Source organism: Sciurus vulgaris, assembly GCF_902686455.1.
Source record: "Sciurus vulgaris genome assembly, chromosome: 12".
In the NCBI taxonomy this organism is placed as follows: domain Eukaryota; kingdom Metazoa; phylum Chordata; class Mammalia; order Rodentia; family Sciuridae; genus Sciurus; species Sciurus vulgaris.
The window spans coordinates 12,382,782-12,403,697 of NC_136473.1; the positions used below are offsets into that span (position 1 = coordinate 12,382,782).

At 35.5% G+C, this 20,916-nt stretch overlaps 2 protein-coding genes across 5 annotated transcripts in view; both read right to left on the reverse strand.

Moving 5' to 3' along the window:
- LOC306642105 (aldo-keto reductase family 1 member C4-like) overlaps positions 1–17,808 on the reverse strand; it is a 324,928-nt gene extending 307,120 nt beyond the window's left edge. For all 4 annotated transcript variants that reach the window (XM_079107563.1, XM_079107564.1, XM_079107565.1 and 1 more), the window contains exons 1-6: positions 17,665–17,808; positions 13,612–13,779; positions 12,481–12,597; positions 11,722–11,799; positions 11,174–11,296; positions 8,974–9,084 (exon numbers count right to left, since the gene is read on the reverse strand). In XM_079107563.1, coding sequence (XP_078963689.1) covers positions 8,974–9,084; positions 11,174–11,296; positions 11,722–11,799; positions 12,481–12,597; positions 13,612–13,779; positions 17,665–17,748 — 681 coding nt within the window. In that variant the 5' untranslated portion in view covers positions 17,749–17,808. The remainder of the gene's footprint in view (positions 1–8,973; positions 9,085–11,173; positions 11,297–11,721; positions 11,800–12,480; positions 12,598–13,611; positions 13,780–17,664) is intronic.
- LOC306642113 (aldo-keto reductase family 1 member C1-like) overlaps positions 1–20,916 on the reverse strand; it is a 227,436-nt gene that overhangs the window by 104,438 nt on the left and 102,082 nt on the right. The window lies entirely within an intron of this gene.

A 20,916-nucleotide genomic window follows, 5' to 3' on the forward strand; every position in this document is an offset into this window, starting at 1 on the left:
CAGGCACTGAATGATCGCACCAATCGACAATTAAAAGAGCAAATACAGGAAGCAAAAGATCACTTCAATAAAGAGTTAGAGATATTGAAAAAAAACCAAACAGAAATCCTTGAAATGAAGGAAACAATAAACCAAATTAAGAACTCCATAGAAAGCATAATCAATAGAATAGAACACCTGGAAGACAGAACATCAGACATTGAAGATAAAATATTTAACCTTGAAAACAAAGTTGAACAAACAGAGAAGATGGTAAGAAATCATGAACAGAATCTACAAGAACTATGGGATATCATGAAGAGACCAAATTTGAGAATTATTGGAATTGAGGAAGGCCTAGAGAAACAGACCAAAGGAATGAACAATCTATTCAATGAAATACTATCAGAAAATTTCCCAAATCTGAAGAATGAAATGGAAGATCAAGTACAAGAGGCTTATAGGACTCCAAATATACAAAATTACAACAGACCCACACCAAGGCACATTATAATGAAAATGCCCAACATACAAAATAAAGACAGAATTTTAAAGGCCGCAAGAGAGAGGAATCAAATTACATTCAGGGGGAAACCAATACGGATATCAGCAGATTTTTCAATCCAGACCCTAAAAGCTAGAAGGGCCTGGAACAACATTTTTCAAGCCCTGAAAGAAAATGGATGCCAACCAAGAATCTTATACCCAGCAAAACTTACCTTCAAATTTGATGATGAAATAAAATCCTTCCATGATAAACAAAAGCTAAAAGAATTTACAAAAAGAAAGCCAGCATTACAGAACATTCTCAGCAAAATATTCCATGAGGAAGAGATGAAAAACAAAGAAAAAAATCAGCAATGGGAGGAACCATCCTAAAGGAATTGTCAAATAAAGGAAGAACCAAGTCGTCTCAAAATAAATAAATAAATAAATAAATAAATAAATAAAATGAACCAAATGACCGGGAATACTAATCATATCTCAACAATAACCCTGAATATTAATGGCCTGAACTCATCAATCAAAAGACATAGACTGGCAGATTGGATCAAAAAGAAAGATCCAACAATATGTTGCCTGCAAGAGACTCACCTCGTAGAAAGAGATACACATAGACTAAAGGTGAAAGGATGGGGGAAAACATATCATGCACATGGACTCAGCAAAAAAGCTGGGGTATCCATCCTCATTACAGATAAGGTGGACTTCAAGTCAAAACTAGTCAAAAGGGATAAAGAAGGACATTACATACTGCTTAAGGGAACCATAAATCAGCAAGACATAACAATCATAAACATCTATGCCCCAAACAGTGGCTCATCCATGTATGTCAAACAAATCCTTCTCAATTTCAGAAACCAAATAGACCATAACACAATAATACTAGGTGATTTTAACACGCCTCTCTCACCACTGGACAGATCTTCCAAACAAAAATTGAACAAAGAAACCATAGATCTCAATAACACAATCAATAATTTAGACTTAACGGACATTTATAGAATATACCATCCAACCAAGAGCGAATACACTTTCTTCTCAGCAGCACATGGATCCTTCTCTAAAATAGACCATATATTATGCCACAAAGCTAATGTAAGCAAATACAAGAAGATAGAGACACTACCTTGTATTCTATCAGATCATAATGGTTTGAAGTTAGAAATAAATGAAAGAGTAAAAAACAGAAGCTACTCCAACACCTGGAGATTAAACAATATGCTATTACATGATGAATGGATAACAGAAGATATTAGGAAGGAAATTAAACAATTCCTAGAGGTAAATGAGAACAAAGAAACATCATATCAAAATCTTTGGGACACTATGAAAGCAGTACTTAGAGGAAAATTTATTTCATGGAGCGCATTCAATAAAAGAAGTAAAAATCAACAAATAAACAACCTAACACTTCAGCTCAAAGCCCTAGAAAAAGAAGAACAGACCAACACCAAAAGTAGTAGAAGACAGGAAAGAGTTAAACTCAGAGCTGAAATCAACGAAATTGAAACAAAAGAAACTATACAAAAAATTCACAAAATAAATAGTTGGTTCTTTGAAAAAATAAACAAAATTGATAAACTCTTAGCCACTCTAACAAAGAGAAGACGAGAGAAAACCCAAATCACCAAAATTCGGAATGCACAAGGAAATATCACAACAGACACGATTGAAATACAAAACATAATTAGAAGCTATTTTGAAAATCTATATCTAACCAAATAGAAAATTTCGAAGACATCAACAAGTTTCTAGAGACATATGAATTGCCTAAATTGAGCGAGGAGGACATACAAAATTTAAATAGATCAATTTCAAGTAATGAAGTAGAAGAGGTCATCAAAAGCCTACCAACAAAGAAAAGTCCAGGACCAGACGGGTTCTCAGCTGAGTTCTACAAAATCTTTAAAGAAGAGCTCATTCCAATACTTCTCAAAGTATTCCATGAAATAGAAGAGGAGGGTACCCTCCCAAACTCATTCTATGAAACCAATATTACCCTGATACCCAAGCCAGACAGAGATAAATCGAGGAAAGAAAATTTCACACCAATATCATTAATGAACATTGACGCAAAATTCTCAATAAAATTTTAGCAAATCGCATACAAAAATATATTAAAAAGATAGTGCACCACGATCAAGTGGGTTTTATCCCAGGGATGCAAGGTTGGTTCAACATCCGGAAATCAATAAATGTAATTCACCATATCAATAGACTTAAAGTCAAGAACCACATGATTATTTCAATAGATGCAGAAAAAGCATTTGATAAAATACAACACCCCTTCATGCTCAAAACACTAGAAAAAATAGGTATAATGGGAACATTCCTTAACATTGTAAAGGCCATCTATGCTAAGCCCATGGCTAATATCATTCTAAACGGTGAAAAACTGAAAGCATTCCCCCTAAAAACTGGAACAAGACAGGGATGCCCTCTTTCACCACTCCTATTCAATATCGTTCTTGAGACTCTAGCCAGAGCAATTAGACAGACCAAGGAAATTAAAGGAATACGAATAGGAAAAGAAGAACTCAAACTATCCCTATTTGCGGATGATATGATTATATACTTAGAGGAACCAGGAAATTCCACCAGAAAACTGTTAGAACTCATAAGTGAATTCAGTAAAGTGGCAGGTTACAAGATCAATGCTCATAAATCCAATGCATTTTTATACATAAGTGAGGAATCCTCAGAAAGAGAAATTATGAAAACCACCCCATTCACCATAGCATCGAAAAAAATAAAATACTTGGGAATCAATCTCACAAAAGAGGTAAAAGACCTCTACAATGAGAACTACAGAACACTAAAGAAAGAAATCGAAGAAAATCTTAGAAGATGGAAAGATCTCCCATGTTCTTGGATAGGCCGAATTAATATTGTCAAAATGGCCATACTTCCAAAAGTGCTATACAGATTCAATGCAATCCCAATTAAAATCCCAATGACGTACCTTACAAAAATAGAGCAAGCAATCATGAAATTCATCTGGAAGAATATGAAACCCAAAATAGCTAAAGCAATCCTTCGCAGGAAAAATGAAGCAGGGGGTATCGCAATACCCGAACTTCAACTTTATTACAAAGCAATAGTAACAAAGACGGCATGGTACTGGTACCAAAATAGACAGGTAGATCAATGGTACAGAATAGAGAACACGGACACAAACCCAAATAAATACAACTTTCTAATACTAGACAAAGGCGCCAAAAATATGCAATGGAGAAAAGATAGCCTCTTCAACAAATGGTGCTGGGAGAATTGGAAATCCATATGCAACAGAATGAAACTAAACCCATATCTCTCACCCTGCACAAAACTCAACTCAAAATGGATTAAGGACCTTGGAATCAGACCAGAGACTCTGCAGATTATAGAAGAAAAAGTAGGTCCCGATCTTCAACATGTCGGCCTAGGACCAGACTTCCTCAACAGGACTCCCATAGCACAAGAAATAAAAGCAAGAATCAATAACTGGGATAGATTCAAACTAAAAAGCTTTCTCTCAGCAAAGGAAACTATCAGTAATGTGAAGAAAGAGCCTACAGAGTGGGAGAATATCTTTGCCAATCATACTTCAGATAGAGCACTAATCTCCAGAATCTATAAAGAACTCAAAAAACTCTACACCAAGAATACAAATAATCCAATCGACAAATGGGCTAAGGAAATGAACAGACACTTCACAGAAGAAGATGTACAAGCAATCAATAAACATATGAAATAATGTTCAACATCTCTAGTAATAAGAGAAATGCAAATCAAAACCACCCTAAGATTCCATCTCACCCCAATTAGAATGGCCATTATCAAAAATACAAGCAACAGGTGTTGGCGAGGATGTGGGGAGAAAGGTACACTCATACATTGCTGGTGGGGCTGCAAATTAGTGCAGCCACTCTGGAAAGCAGTGTGGAGATTCCTTAGAAAACTTGGAATGGACCCTCCATTTGACCCAGCTATCCCACTCCTTGGCCTATCCCCAAATGATCTAAAATCAGCATACTACAGAGATACAGCCACATCAATGTTCATAGCTGCTCAATTCACAATAGCCAGACTGTGGAACCAACCTAGATGCCCTTCAATTGACGAGTGGATAAAGAAACTGTGGTATATATACACAATGGAATATTACTCAGCCACAAAGAATGACAAAATTATGGCATTTGCAGGCAAATGGATGAAATTGGAGAATATCATGCTAAGTGAGATAAGCCAATCTCAAAAAGACAAGGGACGAATGATATCGCTAATAAGTGGAGGATGACACATAATGGGGGGGAGGGAAGGGTTAGTGTTAGGGTTAGAGTTAGGGTTAGGGAGGGGGGCAAGTATGGAGGAAGAAAGTACTGTATAGAGGGTAAAGAGGGATGGGAGGGGTGGGGGGAAGGGGAAAAAATAACAGAATGAATCAAACAACATTATTGTATGTGGATTTATGATTACACAAATGGTATGCCTTTGCGCCATGTACAAAGAGAGAGGCAACATGTATCCCATTTGTTTACAATAAAATAAAAATAAATAAATAAATAAATAAATAAATAAATTTCAAACCTATATTAAAAAAAAAATTGACAAACTAAAGATTAGGTTTTTTGAATAAATAAACAAAATTGATAAACCCTTAGCCACAATAACAAAGAGAAGGAGAGAGAAAACTCTAATTACTAAAATTCAGAATGAACAAGGAAATATCACTACAGACATGACTGAAATACAAAAATAATTAGAGGCTATGTTGAAAATTGATACTCCAACAAAATAGAAAATCTTGAAGACATCAACAGGTTTCTAGAGACATATGAATTACCTAAACTGACCAGGAGGACATACACAAATTAAATAGATCAATGTCAAGTAATGAAATAGAAGAAGCCATCAAAAGCCTACCAACAAGAAAAGTCCAGGACCACATCGGTTCTCAGCCAAGTTACGAGTTCTACAAAATCTTTAAAGAAGAGCTCATTCCAATACTTCTCAAAGTATTACATGAAATAGAAGAGGAGCGAACCCTCCCAAACTCATTCTATGAAGCCAATATCACCCTGATACCTAAACCAGACACAGACACATTGAGGAAAGAAAATTTCAGACCAATATCCTTAATGAACACTGACGCAACAGTTCTCAACAAAAATTTAGCAAATCGCATATAAAAGTATATTGAAAAGATAGTACATCATCATCAAGTGGGTTTTATCCCAGGGATGCAAGGTTGATTCAACATCCGTAAATCAATAGAGGTAATTCACCATATCAACAGACTTAAAGTCAATGATCACATGATTATTTCGATAGATGCAGAAAAACCATTTGAAAAAATACAGCACCCCTTCATGCTCAAAACACTAGAAAAAATAGGGATAGTGGGAACATTCCTTAACATTGTAAAGGCCATCTACACTAAGCCCATGGCCAATATCATTCTAAATGGTGAAAAACTAAAAGCATTTCCCCTAAAAACTGGAACAAAGCAGGGATTCCCTCTTTCACCACTTCTATTCTACATTGTCCTCCAAACTGTAGCCAGAGCAATTAGAGAGACCAAAAAACTTAAAGGAATACAAATAGGAAAGAAGAACTCAAACTATCCCTCTTTGCTGATGACATGATTGTATATTCAGAGGAACCGAAAAATTCTACCAGAAAACTTTCAGAACTCATAGGTGAATTCAGTAAAGTAGCAGGTTAAAAGATCAATGCTCATAAATCTAATGCATTTTTATACATAAGTGTTGAATTCTCAGAAAGAGAAGTTAGGAAAACTACCCCTTTCACAATAGCCTCGAAACAAAATAAAATATCTGGAAATCAATCCAACAAAAGAGGTGCACGAACTCTACAATGAGAACACTAAAGAAGGAAATTAAAGAAAACCTTAGAAGATGGAAAGATCTCCCATGTTCTTGGACAGGCAGAATTAATATTGTCAAAATGACCATACTACCAAAAGTGCTATACAAATTCAATGCAATTCCAATTAAAATCCCAATGATGTACCTTACAGAAATAGAGCAAGCAATCATGAAATTCATCTGGAAGAATAAGAAACCCAGAATATTTAAAGCAATCCTTAACAGAAAGAATGAAGCAGGGGTATCGCAATACCAGAACTTCAACTATACTGCAAAGCAATAGTAAAAAAAAAAAAAATGGCATGGTATTGGCACCAAAATAGACAGGTAGATCAATAGTACAGAATAGAGGACACAGACAAAAATCCAAATAAATAGAGTTTTCTCATACTAGACAAAGGAGCCAAAAATATGCAATGGAGAAAAGATGGTTTCTTCAACAAATGGTGCTGGGAAAACTGGAAATCCATATGCAGCAGAATGGAAAATAAACCCCTATCTCTCACCCTGCACAAAACTCAATTCAAAATGAATCAAGGACTTTGGAATCAGACCAGAGACCCTGCATCTTATAGAAGAAAAAGTAGGTACAAATCTTCAACATGTTGGCTTAGGATCAGACTTTCTTAACATGACTCCCATAGCACAAGAAATAAAAGCAACAATGAATAAGTGGGATAGATTCCAACAAAAAGCTTTCTCTCAGCAAATGAAACTATCAGCAATGCGAAGAGAAAGCCTACAGAGTTGGAGAAAATCTTTGCCATTCATACTTCAGATAGAGCACTAATTTCCAGAATCTATAAAGAACTCAAAAAACTCTACATTAAGAATACAAATAACCCAATCAATGAATGGGGTAAACAAATGAACAGATACTTCACAGAAGAAGTTCTACCAGCAATCAACAGACATATGAAAAAATGTTCACCATCTCTAGTAATAAGAGAAATGCAGATCAAAACTACACTAAGATTCCATCTCACTCCAATTAGAATGGCAATTATCAAGAATACAAGCAACAACAGGTGTTGGCGAGGATGTGGGGAGAAAGGTACACTCATACATTGCTGGTGGGGTTACAAATTAGTGCAGCCACTCTGGAAAGCAGTGTGGAGATTCCTTAGAAAACTTGGAATGGAACCACCATTTGACCCAGCTATCCCACTCCTCGGCCTATACCCAAAGGACTGAAAATCAGCATACTACAGAGATACAGCCACATCAATGTTCATAGCTGCTCAATTCACCATAGCCAGATTGTGGAACCAACCTAGATGCCCTTCAATTAATGAATGGACAAAGAAACTGTGGTATGTTTATACAATGGAATATTACTCAGTCCTAAAGAATAATACAATTATGGCATTTGCAGGCGAATGGATGAAATTGGAGAATATCATGCTAAGTGAAATAAGCCAATCTCAAAAAACCAAAGGATGAATGATCTTGCTGATAAGCAGATGATGATACATAATGGGGGGTGGGAGGGAGGCAAGAATGGAGGAAGGAGGGACTGTATAGAGGGAAAAGAGGGGTGGGAGGAGTGGGGGGAAGGAAAAATAACAGATTGTATCAAACACCATTACCCTTTGTAAATGTGTGATTACATAACTGGTATTCCTCTACCTCATGTATAAGCAGAGAAACAAGTTATACCCCATTTGTTTACGATAAAAAATAAAATAAAGGAAATGAAAATAAATAGGCATTTCATAAAATGACAGTAGACACGTGAAAAAATTCAAAATGAAAGTATATGAATATTAAATACATTGAGGATTTGGGGAAATTAAATATAAAATAATCACTTATAGAATAAAAATCACCCAATACAAGTTTTCATTTCTAAAAATTAATACAAAGATGTCTCTTGCAATGGTTACAAAATACTTGAATACTAATGGTGAAAACCACATCTCTGTGCTTTTTGCTATCCTAATTCTATCCACTAAACTGCCCGTCCCTTTGTACACTAGGAGAATATACTGTGGTGTGCACCTGAAATCACAGGTGCTGAAGAAAGTAATTTGGTCCAAAGTGTCATTACGTTTCAAAAAAGCACATATGTGAAGGCTTCTGTTTAAGAACCCTAATGCCCACAGCCATCCTGTATACCTGAATGTTCTCTTTTATTTCATTTTTCTTTAAGCTCTGGGCCAGAACTACCACCCCACGCTGCAGCTGGTAGCAGAGGGCAATCAGAGCTAGAGACCTCTTGTGCTTTTTTGCCAAGGCACCAAGAACTGGATCTTCCAAGGGAACTGGGGAGCTCTGGTCAACCCTGGAAGGAAAGACAGAAATGCTGATGTCCAGAGAACAAGTCAGTTAGGAGATTCTCATTTATTTCTCTGTTTTTCACTGGAGTGTCTAAGGGGTTTAGTATGAGTTGAATCCAAAGGTATTTTACCTGAAAGCCAAATGCCTATCTAAGTTGGGAACCTCAATTGCACTGCCTAGAACAATAGCATCAGTATCTTATGGGACCTTCTCAGAAAAGTAATTTATCCCCTGTCTCTGAGTCAGTTGAGAATGATCTTCCAAAATCTGAGTCTTGTAGAATCATAAATAGTTCAACAACGATGGCATTTTTAGGTAAACTCCCTGATGTTCTCATTACCATTTTTTTGTCTCTTTGAGTTCCAAGAGCACCATAGGCAACCAAAACAATGTTTTTTGATTTGCAAAAGTCCAGCAGTTTCTTCTGGTTAAGATAAACATGACATTCTACCTGCAGTGGAGGAGAGAGAAGGTAGCTCATTCTACTAAATGCTAAAGTTAATATGAAAATAAAATTTTCAAGGAAAAAGAAGCTGATTGTTTTTTAAAAAATTGAAAGTTGTACTTCAGATTGTGTCAGAAAACAAGAATTTGATCAATGACTCCTGAAAATAAGTTGGAAGGACAATTGGTAGATATTCTTCAGGTGACATTTAGGTGAATTTGTTCATCAAAGCAAAAAAAAAAAAATCAGATTCCACAACTCAGGGAGCTTAGACTAATTCACCCTAGCTAAAATCTGTAAGAACCAGCTTCAATTAGATCCAGTCAGTGTGGGCCAAAGTGATGTCCAACTTGAAAATCTCCCCTCTGCACAATAAGGGAATGTACAAATGGAGACATGGAAATCTGAGGCAACTTGACTGTCAGTCAAAATCAAGAGATGAACCTGAGCAGGAATATGAAATCTTCCATGGGATTCATAATAAAACTGGGAGACTGATGGGTGTGCCTTCCATCTCCTCTCTGAGAGGATTCTCTGTATGACATGAGTGTCCTCTTTTCCATTTTCTTATCATTTCCAATAAACCCAGGATTACTACTCTCAGCAAAATGTGTGAATTTTTTCTAGTGTGATTCAAAAACAGGTAACTGAGGACCACTCTGCCAGAACCTTGATTTATAAAAAGAATTAAAGTCTGACTTCTAACTCACTGAAAATGAGAATATAAAGACCTAAAGGGTATAAAGATACTTGGATAAAATATTGGTTCAATATTATGAGGAAATGCAATAGGTGAAAATTCTGTGTGAAAATATTTTTTGAAAAATGACAGAAAGCAACATGTGAATCAGAGTTGCATCCTGGAAAAGAGAAATAACTATACAAGATACTTTTGAAAAGCAATGGGAAATGTAAATTTAGACTATGTTTGGATGATGTGAGTGACTTACTAAACTTGAGACGTAGTAAAGGAAATGTGCTATGTGAGAGATCAACTGCATTCCTAGATGATGTTCTCTGAAGCCTTTAAAAGTGAATAGTATAGTCTACAATTTACTTTGATGACACTCAGCAAAATATCAAACATAACTATGTGCACATACCACACAAGTAAACATCTAGCAGTGAACCTGAGTGGAAAATATGGATTAATATATCATACTCTCAATTTTTCTGTATGCTTGGAAAATTTTATGGTAAAAAATTTGTGTAAATATAATGATATAAGTATGTAATATAAGTATAATAATTTTAAATTTATTAACATTAATATTTGAGGTTTATGACACTATCAACATATATGAAATTTATGATTTTTATGATCTCTGTTTTTAAAGCAATGTGCAGTACTCCATGACTGAAAGTGGTCAAAAAGTAAGGTAGAGCAATGAAACTTGCAAAGAATTGATGTGATTAAACAGTTGATTTGATATCAGAAAGCATGGAAGAAAGAAAGTAACATGGAGTCAGGAACAAGGCCAACTGAATAGTTTGTTCAAAGTTCCTGAATATGGATTTCACCCACCAACAACATCACCATTAAACAAGTAACTTCCTCTAGTCCTTTAACTTTCACAAACTCTGCTTTACTTTTCCTGTAACTGTGCCTCTGGGCCTAGAAAGCTGAAATAAGTGAAAACAAGGATCTGGCACTCAACTTCCACACATACCCTGACTACTGATCTTCCCTTTTCACCTACTCTTCTTGCTGCCCTTTCAGGTGTGCTGGCCTTCTTTCCTACACACAATTCCCTCCACAACCCACTCACACATCAGGTCATCCATTATTGGTCAAGGACAAGTTCAGTTATCCCTTAAGTCTGATGAATAACCACTCTCCTCCTTGAACACCTTTACATCAGCAGATTCCTACATAAACTAGGTACTAAGATCTTCCCCTCAATTTCAATAAGCAATCAACCAGCAGATATACAATTGAGAATCCTGCACACCCTCCAAGACAATGATGGCACTGGTCTTAGACTCTTCTGCTCTAGAAATGCAAATGAACTGGAGGACAGGACAAATGGACACGTGGCAGTGGTGCAGAAACAAGGAATGAATAAGAGATGGCGATGAGGCTCAGGGGTCTCACCTGGTTGCAGACAAGCTTATACCTGAGGCCTGGTTTATTCAGGATCATCTCCAGCTGCCTGCGGTTAAAGTTGGACACCCCAATGGACTTGGCCAATCCTGCATCCTTACACTTCTCCATGGCCTTGGGAGAAACTGGTTATGTAGGGTCATTTCTACAGTTGACTATGTCAATATAAATGCAAGAGAGAACTGTTAAGAGGAATAATGTCAAGACTGAAGAAAAAAAGAAATGACAACAAACCAGGCTGAATTGATTGCTGAGAGGACAAAAATTGTAATGATAATAGAGCAAGGTATTGACAGCCACAAAAATCATTCCTGTGTCTCTTTAGGGAATCAGGCATTACTGCAGGCGGAGGCAGGATTTGCAAGTCCTCACTATCATCAGCTCTTCTGCTCTATTTCCCGCCGTTATATTCCAGTAATGCATTCCTCCTCAAACATCAACAAAAAATCTCTTTTAAAAATAATGATTTCTAAACCAAAATTTCAGGAGAAAGCATGACCTGTATGCTGCCCTGTGTGGTCACACCTTCAGACACTCACCTCCCATATGGCACAGAGATCCACGGTGTCATACATTAGTTTTCCATTTTCATCTCTTGGATAAAGCTCTTCCCCTGGCTGAAATAGAAGTGATCAGAACAGCAATCATGCTGAATTCACATGCCCATGAAAAGCAATGACTCTAGTCGTGTCTATGGGATGGGACACTAAACCTCCATGAAATAAGTGAAGCATCCCTCTATATTCACCTTGCCTTTATGTTACTTTTCCTGTCCCACTACATTGCCCTGTGGAAATACCTCTCTTTTGCTGGGAGAGTCCATGGTTTCATGGGATGGATCCCCCCCAATAATGGATTTCAGTGAGGACACAGGCTACAGTGTACTTTATCTACCTGAACACACATGTGTCAACAAATATTTATGTGTAGCTAAGGTGACCAATCAAGTTTCTTTCAAGATTGATTTGACTCTGGAAGATGAAGAGACCCTAGCAAATATTAATGACTATGAAATTGAACTGCCCCAATGTCAGTTTATTTTATAGCTTATTACCACCAATGGAAAAGACTATGACAAAATTTAAGCAAACCTCTTCTCATGAAGACATAATGGATTAATAGACACAGACATTTTTGAAGATTACTTCTACTCATGAATCTAAATGGCCTGGACTTTCTATAATTTATAAAAATAGATTTATATAAATTTATAATTGAGACTTAATTCAACCACATTCAGTAATGATGGTCATGCTAATGGCTGAAATTAAATAATTTAGATGGTGCAAATGGCCTACCTTCATTGATAATGGATAATGAATAAGATACAGGTCAACATAGTCTAAATGAAGTTTTTTCAGTGATCTTTCCAAGCAAGATTGGGCCAGCTTTGGTCGATGAAAAGTGCTCCATAGCTGCAGAGGTTAAAGGAAGGAAAATGTGCTGGATTAACATGTTGCCCAGCGCTGGGATATAGCTCAGTTGGTCTGGGTTCAAATCCCCAGCACTGCAAAAAAAAAAAAAAAAAAAAAAAAAAAAAAAAAAAAAAAAATGTTACCCAAATTTGAGGAATTTGTTCATATTGAGACATTTCTTAGTCTATTGTTTGGATACTGTTTATTTTAATTTTTTTTTTTTGATGCATTGCTGGGGATTGAACCCAGGGCCTTGTGCTTGAGGGGCAAGCACTCTACCAACAGAGCTATATTCCCAGCTCCTGTTTGGATACTGTTGATCACAGGGATGATATTCTCTTCAGGTCTTGGGTTTCCATTCATCTGATTTATTCATGTGACTTGCATAATACTTTTGGTTATTATTAGTCAACCAATCAAACTATAGAAGGACTTATTCAAAAGATATTTTTTATCAAGTACTAACATTTTTGAATCTCTGAATTGCATTTCATACAGATTGCAGTACTATTTCTAGTCTATCTCATCCATCCTTTCACCAGAAAAGAATGTTTTTTTTTTTATTTACAAAACTGAAGGGAAACACATTTTAAACATTTTAATACATACTAGACAAAAATCAAGATACTTTAGCTATATCTTCTTTAGTTCCAATTGACTGTCCAAAATTGTTCTGTGATAATAATGAATGTTTAAGTTGTTCTTCAGAATGATAAGAACTTTCAGAAAGTCACCATGCAGACAATGAAACCATGATCCTGTCATAATTATATCTGATTCCACAACCAATACAAAATTACAGTAGTGATTGCAGAATCAGGAAAGTAAAGAAATTTTTATTTATAAATTTGGAGACTGTAAATAGCAATTCATAATCATTCACTATTTTGATACTTGGTCTTATATGTGAATAAACGTAGTACCAATATTCACATTTCACCAATAACTAATCACCCAATATTTTCACTTCCTTCGGATCACATAGCAGTAATTTTTACACCACGTGCACAATACCTTTGTAGTGTAGAATATGTCTTCTCTCTTCACAGTGCCATCTGCTCTCTTGCTTCTAATGGCCAGTCCCACCTCCTCTTCTACTTGGTAGACATATGCACAATCAATATGGCGCAATCCAGCTTCTATAGCTATTTTGGTGGCCTCTTTTGTCTTACAATTAGGAACCTAGAGGAACAAACAGAAAAATTTTAGAATCATATTATGAGATTTAGTATATAGTGAGCAAAGTGGACAATTCATTGGACTGAAAGGAATTTTATATTCCAATGTTTTCCTCAGATGGCTTAAGTAGATGATAAGTGTCTAGTCCTCTGAAATTTGCATACCCATTTTTCTCATCTGTAACACTTACGGGAATAGTCAAAGATGGATTTTGAATGTCATGGGGCAGAAGGAATGAACTGACAAAACTCAAATTTTGACCATGTCTTGTGTTTGTGGTGCTTTTGTGTCTTGTGTTAGTGGTAATGATCTCAAATCCACTTTGTATGGGATTCCCTTAGTTAATAACCAACAAATCTCTGCCACCCACACTGAAGATAAAGTGACAATATGCAAAATATACAAACAACTCTAAAAGTTTAACATCATAAAAACAAAAACCCAATCAATAAATGGGCAAAGGATCTTAAAAAATGCTTTACAAAAGGAGAAACCGTCAACAAGTACATGAAATAAATGTTAAACATCTTTATTAATTAGAGAAATGCAAATTAAAACTACACTGATTGGAGTGAGAGGAAATCTTAGAGTCATTTTGATTTGGATTTCTTTAATCCAAATTAGAGATGTTGAACATTTTTTCATATATTTGTTGATTAATTGTATGTGTATTCAACTGTGAAATGTCTGTTTATTTCCTCAGCCCATTTATTGTTGCTTGGATTATCTGTGGGGTTTGTTGTTGTTGTGGCTGTGGTTGTTGTTGTTGTTTTTGGTGTTAAGCTTTAATTATCGAGAATACAATAAACAAAAAATGTCAGTGAGGATGTGGGGGAAGGGTGCATTCATATTTTGCTGGTGGGAATGAAAATTGATGCAACTATTACGGAAAGCAGTAAAAAGACTTTTCAGAAAACTTGGAATGGAATCACCATTTGACCCAGTTATCCCATTCCTCGGTGTATAGCCCGAGGACTTAAAATCAGCACACTACAGTGATGCAGTTACGTCAATGTTTATAGTTCAACTCACAGTAGCTAAGCCAACTTAGTTGTCCTTCAACAGATAAATGGTTGAAGAAAATGTGATATATATACGATGAAAGATTACTCAGCTTTCAAGAAGAATAAAATTCTGGCACTTGCTGGTAATTGAAAGGAGTTGGAGAATATCATGCTAAGGCTGAATGTTTTCTCTGATATGCAGATGTTAATTCACAGGGGGGCCCTAGGGAAGAATAGGTTTATTTTAAATTAGGTAGAGGAGTATGAAGGGAAGGGAAGCAGTATAGGGGTAGAAATTATAGTAGAGGCAAACAGACATTATTCTCATGTACATATAAGACTGCATCACCAATGTGATCCTACAATATGTAAAATGAGAAAAATGAGAAACTGATCTCCATTTTTGTATGATTTAACAAATGAGTGAATGCAGTCTACTGTCATGTAAAAGTAATTTGAAGAAAGAAAATATTTTAAGAACAATACAATGATATTTCACCTTACTGCATTCAAAATGGCAAGAATCTAGAATACGATAACTGTAAATGTTGATGAGAATACAGGGGAAAATGTACACCAATGCATTGCTGGTGGAACTGCAAATTGATGCAACCATTCTGGAAAGCAGTAGGTAGAGTCCTCAAAAAACTAAGAAAGGAAACCACAATTACACCCTTTTTTATGGTTTCTTGATATGAATGCAAAGGTGCTAAAATTAGAATAACACTATGATGCAGTCACATCAGTCTTTATAGCAACTCAATTAACAATAGCTAAAATAAGGAATCAAACTAAGTGCCCTTCATAGATGAATAGTTGAAGATGATGTAGCATATATTAACAATGGAATACTTCTCAGTCATAAAGAAGAATGTATTTGTGACATATTTTAGTAAATGGAAGGATCTGTAAACTATTAGAATTTCTAAATGAAATTAGCAGACCCTAAAAACCAAAGGTCAAATATTCTGTCTGATAGTTAGATGTCGACAGGGGGAAAGGAAAGGAAGAATAAAAGGTCAGAGGATTAGATGAAGTGGAATGAAGGGGCAGGAAGGGGGAGGGGAATGGGTCAGCCTGTGAACTGAATCTCACTTAACTTCATATGTGAATACACCACAATGAATCTCCACATCATGTACATCCACAAGCCCGGGATCCTAACTAGGAGAAGATATCCTCCATGTTTGGGTAACTATGTGAAAATATACTCTACTGTTATATTTACATGAAAATTTTTTTAAAAATTTATTTTAAAACCCCTCTCTTCCTGGTGATGGGGATAGAAATGAGGGCACTGTCGAAAGGAAAAGTGTCATTCATCCAACCACCTTTCACTGGACAAAATGTCATGAAGAAGAGAAATCCCTGCTTGGCAAAGCAACATGAGGGAGGGAGGTGCTCTCTGCCAAGACTCTCACTGCCGAGCCCTCCTCTTAAGCGTTCCTCATTAAGGACTTATGCCTTGTATGCAGTCTCCAGGTATTGTCTCTGGTCTTTGGGGAACCTATCCCAATGACCTGGAAAAACAGGATTATGAACCTGCCTGCACAATACTTGAAAAAACTCCAATGTCTGTACCCTTTAGGGACAGCCAGCATTTTTGTGTATTACAAAAAAGTGAAAAATCGATGTTCCCAGATGCCAGCCATGGGCCAGATTGAAAATAGGCTCTTGAAGGAAGAGCAATATGTGATGTCACCACTGGCCACAAATGTATCTCTCTGTGACAGAACTAAACACTGACGGGAAAAAATATGTATATATATAATAAGATCTAAGGATATAAATTTACAAATAAGAAACTACACTCTACTTATAAGCATTTATTCATAAAGTGTCAGCCCTTCAAGCTACACCAGTCTCTTCTGAGCAAGATGCAATGAGTTGAATTGAAAATCATTGCATGTTCTACAAAATTTGAATGATTTGAAAGTTCATCTGTTAGATAATAAAAAGGCTGATCAAACCCACACTTTTCTGTTTTAAAATCTTCAGAACTTTCTTTTTCCATGAAATAGAATTGAATGTCATCCCGGACCTACTGCCCTCAGTTGATTCCAGCCCTGATTTTTTTACTTATACGAGCACTTGGAGCAGGGGGCTCCTTCATGACACTTTGCCCTACAGTCTACACAAATCCTGTCATGGGTCTTCATATTTGCTATTCGGATGTTTCCCTAAGTCTTGCAAAAGAAAAAAGTTCAAATTGAAAATTCAGAGAATAGTCCCTTATCATACAATTAAGTAATTACAAGATGATATTTGAATATAAAATTCTTTCCAATCTTGTGAACTTAGCATGCCCCATTTCAGAGGATTATCTGTCAATACGACACACATGAATGATGACCAATAATTCAAAATACCCTTTTGAGATCCCAGTTTGACATATCAGAATGTGTTATTATACATTCAGGTAAATTTCAAACAGTTGAGACCACATGAAAAATTCTACTCAGCTCAGGTCCAACATTTTCTGTACAATGCTGCAGGCTACCTCATAGGGAAAAGAAAGTAATTCCCTTCATGTTATTCTGTAGGTCTCATCTCTAGCACATTTTGCTGCACAGATGTCTGTGGACCTTGCCTTCTCAGAAGGAAAAGACATTTTCTGAAGGACAGAAATAAACGAAACCAGTACCAGTGCACACCAAGTGCTGACATTCATCTCCTTACTAAATTGGTGGAACAGACTGAAATCAGACAATGATGCAGAGTAATTGTCCCTCCTGAATATGGGATGGCTCTAGTCTGGAGAAGCAGAGACCCATGTGAGCCTTTCAGAATCACATAGGAAACAGTAACGTGACCACCCAGATTGGATTCCATTCATCCTCTCTCTTCTTTCTTTTGAACCTTCAACCCAACATGCTACTGTTACCTCTTCAGGTTTATAGGTGCCAAAGCCCAGTGCAGGAATGAAGTAGCCATCACTGAGCTCCACATACTGATGTTTGGAATTCATTGCTGTCTCTCCTCAGTCTCAGCAGGTTCTGCTCCTCCTTCTGCCTTCACAGGGCAGGTAAAACTGGATTTCGCAACCCAATTATCTAATTGTTAACCAACTGTACGTACTATCTAATGTTTACCCAATATTTTATAAGTGGAATTAGGTTAAGGAAATATTCCATATGTGAGAAGAAAATTGAAACCAGTTCTCTTATTTCATATGGATCAATGTTATGTAAAGTACTACAGAGTGATAAAAGTGTGATCATGTTTAGGAAATTTACTCTGTAATATGTGAGCAAGAGTTGTAATAAGAGATTGATCCAGTATTGATCATTTGTCAAGCCAGAAAACTCACATTCCCAATTATTTTTTTTGTATTTTTTATTTTGCAGTTTTTGGTTTTCATTTTTTCTCTTGGTCATGATAAAGCCCTTTTTGATCCTACATTACTAGAAATGGTGAACTCTCATATACCAGGCAGAAAAGCACACAGAATTCCTTGAAAAAAAATTATGGAGCATTTTTGGAGTTTCAGAAAAACAATGAAATGTTATAAACAAAACTAGTCATTTCAATTTTCCCATTGGTAAATTATTTTCTGCAATTTGAGCACAGAGTCCCAAGAGGATGCAGTCCTGACACGTGTGCAGTAAAATCTGCAATTACTGTGACATTCTGCTCAGTGTAAGTCAATGATTACAGTCACAGGAAGTCATTTTGCAATAGGCAGCCATTGGCTAAAGTTTGTTACAGTTTTCACCTGTTAGATAACTTTGAGAAAACTATCAATAAGTAGGATGCAAAATTAAGACATTTCATATTATTTATAACCTTGTTCAACATTATCAGTAAAAAAAATGGAAAATCTTAAAATATTATGAATTTAACATAGCTGTGTACTGGTAATTTTATGCACTGATGAAATGGAATATTTGAAACAATTCAAAGTCAAATATAAATGTTTATTAAAAAAGGTTTATTAAATATAGGAATAGGGGCTTTTAATTAAGTGAAAAGAGAAGGGAATGTATTATAACCGCCAACATAGTATATTTGTAAAAGATTCGTGATAAAAAAGGAAAGACAACAAATTATAATTACTAATTCTCTCTGAATAGTGATTCTCTGACAAACTTTTAAATCAACTAGAATTTTTTTTGTCACTTCCATTATTTCAAAAAAGTACTTACTTATATAAATGAAGGAGTTCTGATTCGTATGCAGATTCTATTTTCTTATGGCTTAGATTTTAAGACAAATCCCTTCTCGATCACATATTATTTGTTAAAATGAACTATCTTATGCCACACACAAAAACACAGAATTTAAAAGAATGGTTGAACATTTAGACTCTGACACAAAAACAGCATCAAAGGTTAAAATGGCAAAAAAAATTAGCCTTTTTAACTTTCTCATTGGCAAAATATTTAACAAATCTTCTTATGTTGCTGAGTAACAAAAATGTCCATAGTTGATGAGTGTGAAGTCCTGAGAAATATGCACCAAAAAAAGTGCTACATCATGTTGCTCAGTGAAGGATAAATTAATGGAAGCTCTTGGAAAATATTTTGGAAGATGCAACAGAAGCCTTATGAATTTTCTGAAAGTTTGGTTTACCAGTGATTGCTAAAGAAGTTTTCGCATTTTCTTTGTTTTTTGTACCCTTTTTTTTTTTTTTTTTTTTTTTTTTTTTGCTTATGATGAGCACCTTCTTGGTCATATATTAGAAGAAATGAAGTATCATACACCATTCTCACAAACATGATTTTTTAGAAAAGATTATGGACCATTGTTTGGAGTCTCTGAAAAATAATCAAATGTTAAAATGAACAAAAGTTAAACATTTAAATTTCCCATTGGTAATACATTTTTCATAATTTGGCTACCAATGCCCAAGAGGATTCAAGTCTGACCAATGCGCAGTAAAAATTGCATTCACTGTGACATTCTGATAAGTGGAAGACAAATGATCATACCTGGGGAAGTCAGTTTGTAGAAGGTAAACAGAGGCTAAACTTTTTATTATTATGCCTCTCACATGTTAGATAACTATCATAAAATTATCAATATGTAAGACGCAAGATTAAGACATTTTATATAACTTATTACCTTGTTAAAAGCTGAAAAAATCTTAAATGATTATGATTTGAGTAGAGTTGTGTGAAGGTTGATAAACTGATGGAATGGAATATATAATATGATTAAGATTCAAACATAAATGTTTATTAATAACATTTATTACATTATTAATAGAGGATAAAAGTTTTAATTGGGTTAAACGGGAAGGGAATCACCAACACAATATGTTCATAAATGATGCATGTTACCATGCATGTAGGAAATTCTACAAACTCTAAGTAGTCATTCTTTCTGCATAGTGAAATGAGGAGTAATCCAGTACTTGCTTTAAAATCACCCCTAGACTTTTTTGTCATTTTTACTATTTGAAAAAGTGTTTACTTGCATAAACTGAAATGCTCTACCTTTCACACAGATCCTATTTTCCTGTGGTTTAGATTTTGTTAAATTAAGCCCTTTCACAATCACACATTATTTGATAAAATGAACCGTCTTACCTCACAGACAAGCGCACACAGAAAAGTTCAAAGAACTGTTGGGCACATTTCAAATTTTGATGAAGAATCAAAGGTTAAAATTGAAAACAAAATAGACTTTATAACTTTCTCATTGGCAGTATATTTTCTGAATGTTCTCTTTTGCTTTGTAATGAAAATGTCCATTACTGACAATTGTGTAACCCTGACAAGTGTGAACTAAAAATAGTTCTACGTCACACTGCTTAGTGAAGGATAGATCAGTGAGAGATCTAGACATGTATCTCAAAAGATACTATTGAACCCTATGGTCTTTCTGAAAAGTGGGCCTCAGTGATGGCTGAAACTTCCATAATTAATGTTTCACTTTTGTAATCTAAGAAAAGTGTTTACTTGTAAAAAAGGTGAAAAGCTCTGACCTTGAAATTGAAAAAGAAAGGAATTTCCTAGCAGATAACCCACCCAGTAAACTCTCTCTCAAAACCTTCAAACTGCTTTTGCTCAGTGCTACAAACCTCACTGAGAGCTCACAGTCTTCACTCTTCGTTCATTTACTACTGAAATTCTCCCTGTCCCCTTCCAGGAATTGCAAATTAGGATTATGGTATCTCCTGACTTTACCTGAG